General features: G+C 55.1%; 1 protein-coding gene across 1 annotated transcript; it reads right to left on the bottom strand.

Annotated features, from left to right (window-relative positions):
• Positions 1-324: 324 nt before the first annotated feature.
• LOC121932441 (transmembrane protease serine 13-like) lies at positions 325-11,707 on the bottom strand. Its single transcript, XM_042471064.1, has 13 exons — positions 11,646-11,707; positions 8,405-8,600; positions 7,751-7,873; positions 5,740-5,862; positions 5,415-5,544; positions 5,036-5,128; positions 4,731-4,774; positions 4,367-4,526; positions 4,066-4,244; positions 3,853-3,951; positions 2,981-3,123; positions 2,258-2,410; positions 325-1,201 (listed from the first exon to the last, which is right to left on the bottom strand). The coding sequence occupies exons 2-13, from the start codon at positions 8,424-8,426 to the stop codon at positions 1,187-1,189; spliced, it is 1,284 nt and encodes a 427-aa protein (XP_042326998.1). The 5' UTR covers positions 8,427-8,600; positions 11,646-11,707; the 3' UTR covers positions 325-1,186.
• Positions 11,708-11,910: the final 203 nt, after the last annotated feature.

The raw sequence follows: 11,910 nt of genomic DNA, 5'->3' as shown, positions 1-11,910 counted from the left end.
CGGTGCCTGAAGCCATGGTTGAGGGAGGGCTTGCTGTACCAGTTAGTGCCCAGCTGGCATCCAGGTCCTTTGGGTGATGCCTTACCCCTAGCCCCTGCCTCCTTGGGGCTCCTTCCACCAGTGGCAGAAGGCCTTTGGGAGCCCCGCTTGGCCGTCTGGGTCCCATTACGGGGTGCAAAGGAGAGGGGGCCCCCCACTCCCCAGGTTCCCAAACTGCGAATGGAGGACTGATGGGATTCAGAAGAGGTGGGGAGAAGGATGCATGCAGACAAAGGATCATTAAATAATAACAAAATAACATTTAATAGCATTCATTATGTTTACAGGATGTGCTGTGCCCCAGCTTGGATGGCTTAATGGGAGGATCAGCCACCTGGGGCTATTTTCCAGGAGAGGTCTACAGAACCTCCATATCCAGATGAAGTCTACCTCTGAGTCCCAGATGCAGAAGAGGGACAAGATGGCCATCTCCTCCCAGGTTTTCAGCCTGAGTGGCACCCAAGTGCTGGATCCAAGGGGCGTGTCGAGAGTGGCCCCCTCTTCCTTCAGGCCCTGAAGAATGGCAGAAGGAAAAGGGGGACGTCTCCCCAGGACACCCAAAAGGTCCATACAGGGGAATGCAGAAATGTGACTTCAGAAGAAACAAGGCTCACCTAATGATCCCCACCTGCTTATTGCTGAAATGTGTCTGAGCATATGGGCAGAAGAAGGGTATTCTGAGGTGCTGCCACTTCTCTTAGCCCTGGGCCATGGGACCCAGGTCTTCCAAGGTTGGACAGCCCAGCTTTGGGTGAGGGGAGGTCCCTAGGCATGGGTCTTGTCTCTCCTTTCTGCTTCAGGGGGCTGTTGGGTCCCTCTCTTCCTCCTCCTCTGGCTGGTTTCCCTTGCCACCAGTCCCGCTGGTAACCCTAAAGACTGAGCCCACTGCCTTCCTCTGGATAGTGCAAAGCCTCTTAACTCCTGCGCCTCCAGGCCCAAAGTGTTTCTCCAGGCCCTCCAGAGGCAAAGCAGAGCTCCAGTGCCAATTCTGGAAGGCCGTAGTGCCATGGGGGAGTCGGCACCCTTCCTGTGCCAGAGAGCAGGGAATTGGCCCTCCCCAAAGAGCCCTTCTGGGGGGCCCTGGTGCAGTGGCTGGAAAGGGGTGTGCCAGGAGGGCATCTGTGCTGAGGGTGGGGTCTTCCGCTTGTCAGTGGCTCTGGCTCTAGAGAGGAAGGAAGGAAGGAAAGATAGATAGATAGACAAAGAAACATGTTAGAGATTTAGCTTGGGGGAGCAACCCCACTCCCCCCTCCAGCTCCCACCGGAAGGAAGGGAGACCAGGGAAGGGAGGAGCCCTCTTGCCCCACTGCTTCCACTCCTGGAGGGCAAAAGTGCCCAAGAGGGGCAGCGCCTGTCTTCCCTTGAGCAGGGAAGGGGGCATTGCTTCACCTTTTGCCTAAGGAGAGAGTTTGTAACCCGCTCTGGGAACTGTTTGGGGTTTGAAGAACAAGGTACAGTACTCAGTCTTGCCTGGGACCCACCTGAAAAGCATCCCACAGGGGCCCTGGTTTTTTTCTCCTCTCTTTTAAGACTACTGCCAAACTTACCAAGAGGACCCCACAGTTTCTCCTGTTTTCCCCTTTAAGGAATCTATAGATAGCACTCACCTGTTTTCTGCCTCTTAAAAAAAAACCTTATGAGATATGGCGGGTCTCCCTTTTTGCATCTAGAAGCCCCTTTGTTGCTGCAATCTGGGCAGCAACTACACACATTCTCAGACTTTTGAGCAGTACCATGATTTCAGTGAGTTATAACTTTTTTTTTACTGCTATGAATTTCACCGTTTCAGATTCAAATGGGACTGCAACTTGGCGAATAACTAAAACCACTCTCAGGTTTTGAGGCATATATATAAACAAGGTGTCCCAAGTATTATGGCTGCCACAGGCATGCAGGTGTGTGGAGCGGGAGGTGTGCATGTACACTGTACAACTCAGTAGCAGATTTAAATAGCTTAGATCTATTTTTAAAGGGGCTAGTGGCAAAACTGCAAAACTAATGTTTTTCCTCTGATTTTCATCTGTTGCTTTTCCTACTGCATAATAAATTAGAGAGAAGCTGCAAGGAACCCAGGGCTGGCTGGATTTGGCTGCCAGCTGCCCATCTCAGATCCATCTCCATGGAGGAAACTGCTGCACCCATTTCTGCCTCTTGGGCTCTCCTACCTCATTCCAGTGTCCCCCAGAGTCATGCAGGCGCACATGCATCACACACTCACCTCCATCTTGCTGTAGATCCAGCTAAGCATCTTAGTGACTTGTGTGTAGACGCCTGGCTTGTTCTTCTGGCCGCATCCCGTTCCCCAGCTGGTGACGCCAGCCACGTACCAGCGGTTGCCATCCTGGCAGACCAAGGGCCCCCCGCTGTCGCCCTGGGCAGAGAGAGGCAACATTGGTGGGAAGACCCCTACCCTGGAAGGCGAGCCTGGGGCAGGAGATATTCTATGGGCCCCTCTACCCTTGGAGGCCTATCTGTGGGGCAGAGTCAGGGCTGCTCCCCCAGGTTGCCGAATTCCCTGCCAAGTGGGGGGCCAGGCCAGCAAACTCCCGCCTTTCTACCTCGGTGGACTTTTGCATCTGGTCTTTTAATGGCCAAGGGAATGGCAATTAAGGAACTGGTACTGTATTTCCCAACTGATCTGCTTTTGAATTTGTCTTTGATTTGATTGCTGTATTAATACAATAAAGTGTTTTGTTGCAGTTTAATATTATAACTACCTTGACTGCAGTGTGGATGCAACCAAGAAGCCTCCTTCCCCTGACCAGAAGAGTCAAGGGCTGGATGGGGCTTTTCCCACCAGGCACAAGGGCCTTGTTGGCATGTTGACTGGTTCTACAGTCACAATGAATGCTACTCTTTCGATTCCTCTCCCCCAACTCCCCTTTGCTCTCTCCCTCTCTCTCTCACACACACACACATACATACACACCAGGCATCTCACCTGGCAAGAGTCCCTGCCCCCTTGCAAGTACCCAGCACACATCATTCGGGGTGTCAGGTAGCCCTCGTAGATGTCCTGGTTGTTGCAGAGTCGGTAGTCAATGATCTTCACCTCGGCCTCCCGCAGCTTTGGTGATGTGTTCTCTGGAGCAAACAAACCCACCCAAAGGAAGCAACTCTTGCAAATGTTTGGGGCCAGGTTGCTGTGGGTCTGGGGCAGCCCCCAAAGCAGGAGAGGACTCCCACCGCCAGCCCCTCCTGCACCCAACACACCTCACCACCATCTATTTGGAAAGTCCAGCAGGGCCAAGGCCCAGAAGGCTCTTGCAAGGGAGATCCTCACATAGGAGGCAAGATGGGGAAAGGAGGGGGGTGGCTCGGAAAGGAGAGACAGATCAACTGCCATTCAAAGTTGGCAAAACTAGAGAGAGGGAAGGAACACACACACACACAACGCGTACGCTCTGGGCCTATGTCCTTCCCAGTAGCATCACTAGGGTTGGTGTCATGGGTGCATGTGAGGGGAGGGGTAGCAGCTATGGCCTGCCCCAGCCTTCCTCCCCTCCTCTCCCCAGCTGCCCACCAGCCAGACAGACTCGGAAAGAGCTGCCTTTCAACAAACTACCCTGCCCTCCTCTCCCTCCCCTTGCCTCCCTCGCTTGCCTAATCACCCACCCACTGGCTGCCCAGACAGCCCCCTCCAGAAGGCGCTGGTGCTAGCAGCAGCACCACACACGCGCGCGCATACACACACACACACACACCGCAGCAGGAGGAGGGCCTGACCAGGTGTCTCCCCTTCTCTGAGGTGTCACCTGGTGCTGTCCACACTCCCCGCACCCCCAATGACACCACTGGTTCCTGCATTCCCACCTTCGTTTTCATTGACCTTTCCAAAGCCGGTGATGAAACACTTTCTTCCTGGAAGGAAGTTCTGGCCAGACATAGGGAGACAGGCGGGGCGGACCTGAGCTGGAACAGAGAAGGGAGCACCAGAGGGCCAGTGAGTGAGGTCTCCTGGAGAGGAGGCAGCAGACCAGCCAGCTTCCCCAGAGGACCTCCTCTCCGATGGGTCCGGAGCCTCACCAGAGAGGGCCAGGGGCCGGGAGAGTTTCATCAGCGCGATGTCGTAGTCGTCGTGGTCATCACTATAGTTGGCGTTGATGATGACTTCAGAGACTGTGATCCCCTCTACTACTGCTGGCTGCTTGAGGTCAGAGGCCCCCGCATACACCTTCCACTTATCCAGGATCTTCACACTGTTCCTGAGGAGACCAGAGGTGGATGGGATCCTTGGCAGGAGCCCTAAAAACCATTACTCCCCCTCCCTTTCCTGCCTCTAACTGACAGAGACCCCCCCCCTCAGCACCCCTCCATCCTGCCTTACATGAAGAAGCAGTGGGCGGCAGTGAGCACCCATTGGGGGTCGATGATGGTGCCTCCGCAGATGTGGCTGGAGCCATACTGAAGGCTGACTTGCCACGGCCACTTGCTGGCTGGTGCCTCTGCACCATCAACAATGCGCCCTGATATCCGCTGCCCACAACCTGCAGGGAGAAGAGGCTGAGAAAGAGTCTCCCACCAGACCCATGGACCCCTTGCCCTCCTAGCTTCCCACCCTGCATGCCTGGCCAGGCCCAAACCAGCTCTACCATTGACCCCAATGGGCTGGCCCTCTGGAGGAGCTCCCTGCCCCAAACCAGGTTAGGCCCTCTTGCCTCCCCCCCACCCCAGTAAGAAGGTCTTCTTACTCGAACATCGTAGGGCGATGTATTTTCCAGAATGGCACTCAGAGCTTGAGGAAGAGCAAGAGAGACCATCATGAGGGAGGGAAGGGGTGCTTCAGAAGCTCAGTTCAGGAATCCAAAGGGAGAGCCCAGGGCAGAGGAAGGGCGCTTTCTCTCAGGTGGGTCCCCCCCTCCATAACCCCTCCCCACAAGGGAGAGCAAGAGTGAAATCAGCCCAGCCTCCTTTCCTTCATCAGGGTCCCTTGCTCCATCTTCCACCCAGTGGGGACTTAGTAACAGTTGGAGTCCCCTGCCTTGACCATTCTCACCTGTTGAGGCTCTGCTGGATGGTGGCTTCCATTCCTCCAACCGCGAGGCTTTTCCCAGAGAAAAAGAGGGGGACGTACTCTGTCTGGGAGGCACTAGGAAGACAGAAACCATCTAACCTTCATCCTCTAGTGTAGGCCAGAGCAAGCTGGGGGGCAAGCTGTTTCTCCTCAACAAATGGAGGGAACAGCACACACACCCCCCAAACACAAGCACACTCTTGTGAGAAGGCAGCCAAGAAGGCCACTTCCATGGACGCAGCCAGCCATGAGCATCAGGCCAAGTCTGGACAATGGGGTGGCCTTTCTCCCCCAGTGTGCTTTCCCCACCTTCTGCCCATGTCCCTCCATCTCCAGGCCACCCAGGGGGCCCAGGGCTTACTTCAAGAAGCCAAGCTGTTGGCAGGTCTTCTGGGAGAAGGCCTCACTCCAGGCGGTGCTGCACACGGGCAGCCACTCCCTCTCTGCACTTGAGTAGACACGGAGCAAGGACTGGTTCCAGGCAAAGCGCACTGCAGAGGGGAAGAGGGGTGGGTGAGGAGGGGGCTGAATGCCCATGGGGGGAATTATGCAGCCATCTTGGGCAGTCCACCCCTGCCTGGAGGAGCCCTTTTCAATAGAAATGTGGGGATGGACTGAGACCTGATGCCCATCCTCCCACCCCCACTGACACCCCTAAGCAGCCCAGCCCAGGGTCAGACCCTTACCACAATCAAGCTCATCACTCCTCTGGGTGCAGTCAGGGACCCCATTGCAGCGCACGGCATGGGCCTGGCAGCTCTCAGCCGGTTCCTTGTAGACAATGTCGGTGCCTGAGCGCCAGAACAAAACTAGGGGAGAAAGAGAGGTTCATCTGGGGGCGAAGGGTCTGCCCTCTCTGAAAATCCTGCTTCAACCCCCCTCCCAAGCAGTGTGGCAGCACTGGTAGTGATTGCAGCTCCCATCAGCCTTCCTAGGGCCTGGTCTGAAAGGAGTGCTGGCTGGACTCTACTTCTGCTCCCACCTTCATTGCAGCCTCTTGTCCACCAGGGGTCAGGATGGCTCCAAGAACCAGCCTCCATCCAAGAATGTTGGAGGCCAAGAGGAAGTGTGCATGTGTATGTGTGTCAGTGCCAGCTGTGGACAACCCATGGGCATGGGAGCGGGGGGAGGAGATCCTAGGGATCTCTGGGGTTGCTTTTTTTCTTTCCTTTGCCCCCTCCCCCAACAACCCCTTTTTCTAAAACCACCTGCCTTTTGCAACACCTGCCTGATGAAAAGAGCTGGAGATAGAGAGACTGCTGGCTTGCAGTTTTATGGGACATTTTTTTCCTGGTTGGTCCAACAGAGATATTTCTCCGATACAGCAGTATCCTGCCCCAAGTGTCACCCAGTGCAGGGGGACAAGGCTCTCGGGGAGGGGGACAGGACTTCAGGGCTGGCATGCCTGGTGTAAAGGCCTATTCATTAGTAGGACAACGCGGTGGCAGTGAGGGGGAAAACCCCCTGGCCCTCTCCCCCAGTACCTCCACATCGTCTTACTCGCGGCAGCAGTGAGGGGTGCAGGAGGAGGACCAGCTGGGTCTCATCCCACTTTTGAGGGGGTCACTCAGTGCAGGCTGAATCCCTGCGCCCTCTTAGTGATGCCACTGCTTTCACACAGTGTAGAGGTTTTATTTTGATTATGAATTTAATTCAATTTTATTTAATTTTGCCAAGATAATTTCCCAGTTGGGATGATGAGGTGACTTTATTGTCACATGTGCAGATGCCTAAACTTTCTTGTTCCTTTCTGGATGGAGCCTCTTTAACTTCAGGCTTATTTTTGGCCTGGACTTTTAATTCATGCTTAAAATGTCTATATTTCAGCAGAAGAATGGCAAAGGCGTCCCATCAGGAGCTGGCCATCTGGCAGCACCCTCAAGGGTCCAGGCAAGGGAAGGGCACAGCCAAGAACTGGGTGCCAGAGTGGCACATGCCTGCTCTCCCTTTTCCTCTTTCTCTTTGCCTTCTCTTTCTGCTCCTCCACCTTCCCTTCTGCACTGATTCAGAGGCAATGATGGAGAAATCAGGAGCAATGTTGCTGGCATGTGGTTTTGTGAGAGTGCCAGGTCCTTTGCCAACTTCCCACAAAAGTGCCATGAAACCAGGTCACCACCTCTGTTGACTGGATGGCTGGGATGGGAAGCGCCTAGGCCGGCCGGGGCAGAACCAGAATTCCACTGGATTTGCATTTCTGAGTCCATCCTCCTTCTGTGTGCCCTTCAAGTGATTCACTGGGTATGAATAATTTTCTCTTTTGGAAATACCAAATAATTTTCTCTTTTGGAAATACCAGTCTTTGCCTCTGTTCTTGTATGCAAAAGGGCACAAATGGTGTAAAGGCCAGAATGTCTCCTTTGCCCTGTAAGCTGGAGAAAGTGGGGAGGGGGGCTCTTCCAGACAGGTTGAAAGGTCAAGAGCCAACTAGGATGGACGCACAACTTCACTCCTGCCTTTGGGCCTCCTTTCCTACCCTGGAGCAGAAGGGGAGCAAGAGAACTGGGCGGCAGGCCCTGCTTCCCTGTTTTCTTGTTTTCCCAGAGACAGTCTTGATTCCCTGATCATCTGGCTCCTTCCCAGCTTCTCCCACCTCCATCAAAACACTTCACTTTTGGGGGAAGAGAGGCAGTGAAGGGACCCCCAGCTCATTCCCTCCCCACCCAGAAAATGGTGAATATGGCCATTACCACCACTCACACAGTAGGATGAGGGCCAGCAGCAGCACAATGAGGACCAGGAGGCAGGCGATGAGGGCCACCCTCTTCTGGCCCATCCTCCCCCAGGAGGCCTTGAATGTCGTCGTCGTTGGAGTGGAGGAGGCTGGGTGGGGAAGAAGTCAAGGTTAGGGGTTACTTGGCTGAAAACAGAGGGAAGGGTTGCTGGGTCTGCCCCCCTTATCTTCAGTTACAGCCCACTGACTAGGACTGGGGATGCTATGAGGGTGAGGATCCCCCCTAGATTCCCCTCCACAAAGAGAGAGTGTCCACAGTTCCTTGTGACCTGATGGAAACTGCCCAGGGAGGAAGGGCAGCAGAGGCCTCCTCTATCCCCCCCCCCAAGGACTGCCAGAGCTTTGCCTATCAAGGGCTCCTCAGTCAACTGCTGCTGAACTGACTCCCTCTTGGCCTGAGAAAAGAGGAGGGGTGACTGTGCCAGGCCCCCGCTGCACCCTGGGCCCTCTGAAAACTACCCCCCTTGCAATGAGCCTACCTGGCAATGGGCTCTGTCCCCCCTCCACAAGGAGGCAGAGGAAGGGTCCTTCATCCCAACACCCCCTTCCACCCCAGACCTCTAGATCTTGGACCCACAGCAAGTGTCACCCCACCCCCACAATCCCTCGTCCCCCCTTACTGCTTGAGGTGATCCAGGCCATGCAAGGAGGAGGAAGTGCTGGCTTGGAGCTGGCAAGGGTGGCTGTGTTCTCTGTGAAGGGCCTGAAGGCCACGCTGTGGATGGTCTCTTTGGAGGGGACAGAGTAGGCAGCGAGGAAGAGTGGTGATGCATGTGGGCTGGGGCTCAGGTTGCCATGATGTGGGCAAGGGCCTTCCTGTGGTGGGCAGAGAAGGTGGATGCTGGAGGCGATGTCCAGTGACTAGGAGAAGCTCCATCCTGGGGCAGACTCCCAGCAGCAGCCCTGTAGCTGGGACTCCAATCTGCCTGACCCCACTAACCCCTGGAAACTTTGTGGGCTGGACCGTCATGGCCAGAGGAAGTCCAAGCAGAGAAGTCTCTCTCTAATGCTCAGGAGTCTGGCTGCGTGGGGCTGGCAAGGACAATAGCCTCTGGAGGGGAAAAGATCCCTGCAGAGCCAGTCCAAAACCCGTGTGTGTGTGTGTGTGTGTGTGTGTGTGTGTGTGTGTGTGATCCCATTCCTCACAAGGACCCCCCTGCCCGCTCTCCCTCTCCTTCCATGGGTCAACCTTCTCAGCCGTGGTCCAGGTCAGAAACTCAAAGGGGATCTGGGTAAAGTCCTCAAGTTGGGAAAGGTGAGACTGCCAAGCTCGCCTCTGGCCGGAGCTTCAAAAGGTTGCTTTGTTTTGGGACTGTAGGAACTCTCAGAAATCCCCACCATCACCTCCAGCAAGGACAGTCTTCTGGGAGTTGTAGTCCAAACAGGTAGCCTTTCCTTGCTCTGATTTTGGCAATGATGCTCTTGGCATGGGAGGGCCAAAGAAAGACCACTGTGCTTCCAGACTCTGTGTGTGTGTGTGTGTGTGTGTGTGTGTGCGCGCGCACACACACACACTTCTTCTTCTGCTGTGGCAGCATCCCTCTCCCCTCCCCTCCCATTCCTCTTGGTAGATTCCGGGGTGTCAGGTGAGCCTCCAGGGCCGAAGGCCAAAGCCAGACCATCTGAAAGCACAGGGCAAGGGCCAGGGCATGCCTACACTGGAGGCAGCTGTCTCAGCCCGTATGCCAGCTAGGAGTGGCACTTGATGGACCCTCTGGTCTCACCTAATTTCTCAGGTTGGGAGCATCCTGGGCTGCTCTGTGGGCACTCCTGCACTGCCCACGATGCTCCCAGCTGTCAGTAGAGACATCCCCGTGGCCCAGGAGGGCAGCCCCTTCCCATTTCTGCTGAACTACTGGGGGCCCAGCTCCTAGCCCTGGTGGAGGCAGCGGCTGTTGTTGTTGTTGTTGTTATTTTACAGTCTGCCTTTGCTCTATTCCAGGACTCAGGGTTGCGTGTGTGTATGCGTGCACCTTCAAGTCGCCTGCCCACTTATGGCAACCCCATGAATTTCATGGGGTTTTCCTAGGCGAGGAATACTCAGAGTGGCTTTACCAGTCCCTTCCTCTGAAAGAGCACCTGGTATTCATTGGCTCACAAAGTCTAAAATAGATACAGTTAAAAAATATTGCATCATGTAACTATTTAAAAGATAATAAAGCTAGCCATAGAATTAAAAACAGTTAAAAGCAAGACCATTAAAAAGCAAACAGCAAGTACAGACAACACAGCAATTCTGAAATTGCTTAGCAGTCAGCGCCCAAAGGCCAGCTAAAACATTTCCAGAAAGACCTCAGGGAGGGGTCCAGTCTAGTGTTCCCCCTGGATGTCCCTGTGAGATGTCGGACCTTTGGCTAACTTGAACCCAGGACCTACAGGGCTTTTCAGGTCATAACCAGCCCTTTGAACTGAACCCGGAAACAGACCAGCAGCCAGTGAGGCTGCTGCAATGACAGATTTGTATACAAGCTCAGGATTTCTAAACACTCGAGAGGACGGATGGCAGCTTCCTGGGTCCTGGAATGCAGTTGGGCCATTCTGACAAGGCAACAACAACAACCAGCTGGGCAGCCAGGCAGCCGGCAAGCCAGTCCCTCCCTCTGATTCAGCCTCATTAGAAGGAGTGCCAGTCCTCTCCTTCCTCTCCCAGCTGCTATTGACCTCCTCTCCTGTTTTATGGGGCTGCTGCAGGTCTGTGCCTTCTTAACCAGCCTCAGCCTGGCAAAGGGAAAGGAAGGACTTGGATCCCTCTGTGCAGCAGCACCTGCTCCCAGCAGCAAGAGGGTGGCAGGGTCCTTGCCTCTGGGGCCCTCTTGGACTATTTGGAAGTCATCCTCATGCCACAATGGCCTCCCTCTAGCAAAGCATGGGCCAGCCTCCTCTTCCTCATCCTTGGGCCCTACCTACCTGCCTGCCCTTGGATGTCCTTGAACCGGCTGTGAACCCTGCATGGCTGAGCCTAGAACTGCTGGTGGCACTCCCTGCCTTTGGCCCTCAAGCCCCATGTGGTGCATCCCCCCCCCTCCCCGTTCCTGGAACTGTGTTTTTGGGTCAGGGCATTTGAGAGCCAGCATGGAACAATGGTTTGAGTGTTAGACTCTGGAGGCCAGGTTTTGATTCCCTGCTTGGCCGGGAAACCCACTGGGCTGACGGTGGGCAAATCACACCCTCTCAGCCTCAGAGGAAGGCAATGGTAACAAATCTAAACAAATCTGGCCAAGAAAACCCTATGACAGGTTTGCCTTAGGGTCGCTATAAGATGGAAATGACTTGAAGGCACAGAACACACACACACAAGAGGAAAAAATCCCTGGCACCCTGAGCTTTGAAAGAAAACAACAGCTCAAGACAGGCACCCCCAACAGACACAGAGAGTAGTGATGTGTGGGTGAGTCTTCCCTCTGGATTCTCATTCCAACCAGATTCTCCCCAGACCCACACACCTACCTTCAAGGCTGCCCTTCTTCTCCCTGCCTCCCCACCTCACATCATTCCCCGCGGCAGGTGAAACAGGCCATGGCATGCTGGATGCCTCCCTCCCTGCTTGCCTGCCTTCCAGGTTGACATACCTGCCGCAGGGGCCCCGCCGCTCCCTCCCCTTGGCAGCCAAAATCCTGGGGTAGGTGTAGCCCCCCAGTGCCCATGGCTGGTGCTCTCCCCCAAGAGGGCCGGTGCCCCCTTGGCGCACTTCTGGGTGACACAGGTGCCTGCTCAAGTGACGGTGGATGTAGCAATGGGGCTTGTGTGTGAGCCGCCTGCCTTGCCTGACACACTCCCTCATGGCTGTGTGGCAACTCTGGCAGGTGCAACCTGCCAAGGAAGAAGAAGATGGAGGAGATGGAAATAAGAAACTGGGCTAACCTGAAAGGCTGCTTGGCTCGGCTTCCTTGCTCAGTGGGTGCCTGAAGTCAGGCAGGTGGGAGTCTGGCCCTTCGATGTCATGAGAAGTCCCTCCGGCCCTTAGAGGGGATGGACAGTTCCCTCAGGAAAAGAAAGAAGCCTCCCTGACTCCTTGGCCAGTGAGGCCATCCTCAGTCACTCTGCTAGGCCCCAGCCAGTCTTCCAGGGCAGCCCCACCCCTGGGAGGGAGGAAAGGAGGGAGGGAGCCAGGGAGGATTGGAGAGAA

The sequence above is a fragment of the Sceloporus undulatus genome, chromosome 6 (genome assembly GCF_019175285.1).
Source record: "Sceloporus undulatus isolate JIND9_A2432 ecotype Alabama chromosome 6, SceUnd_v1.1, whole genome shotgun sequence".
NCBI classification, from domain to species: Eukaryota; Metazoa; Chordata; class Lepidosauria; order Squamata; family Phrynosomatidae; genus Sceloporus; species Sceloporus undulatus.
The sequence above is the reverse complement of the archived record's forward strand: the minus strand, read 5'-3'. Positions and strand labels throughout refer to the sequence as shown.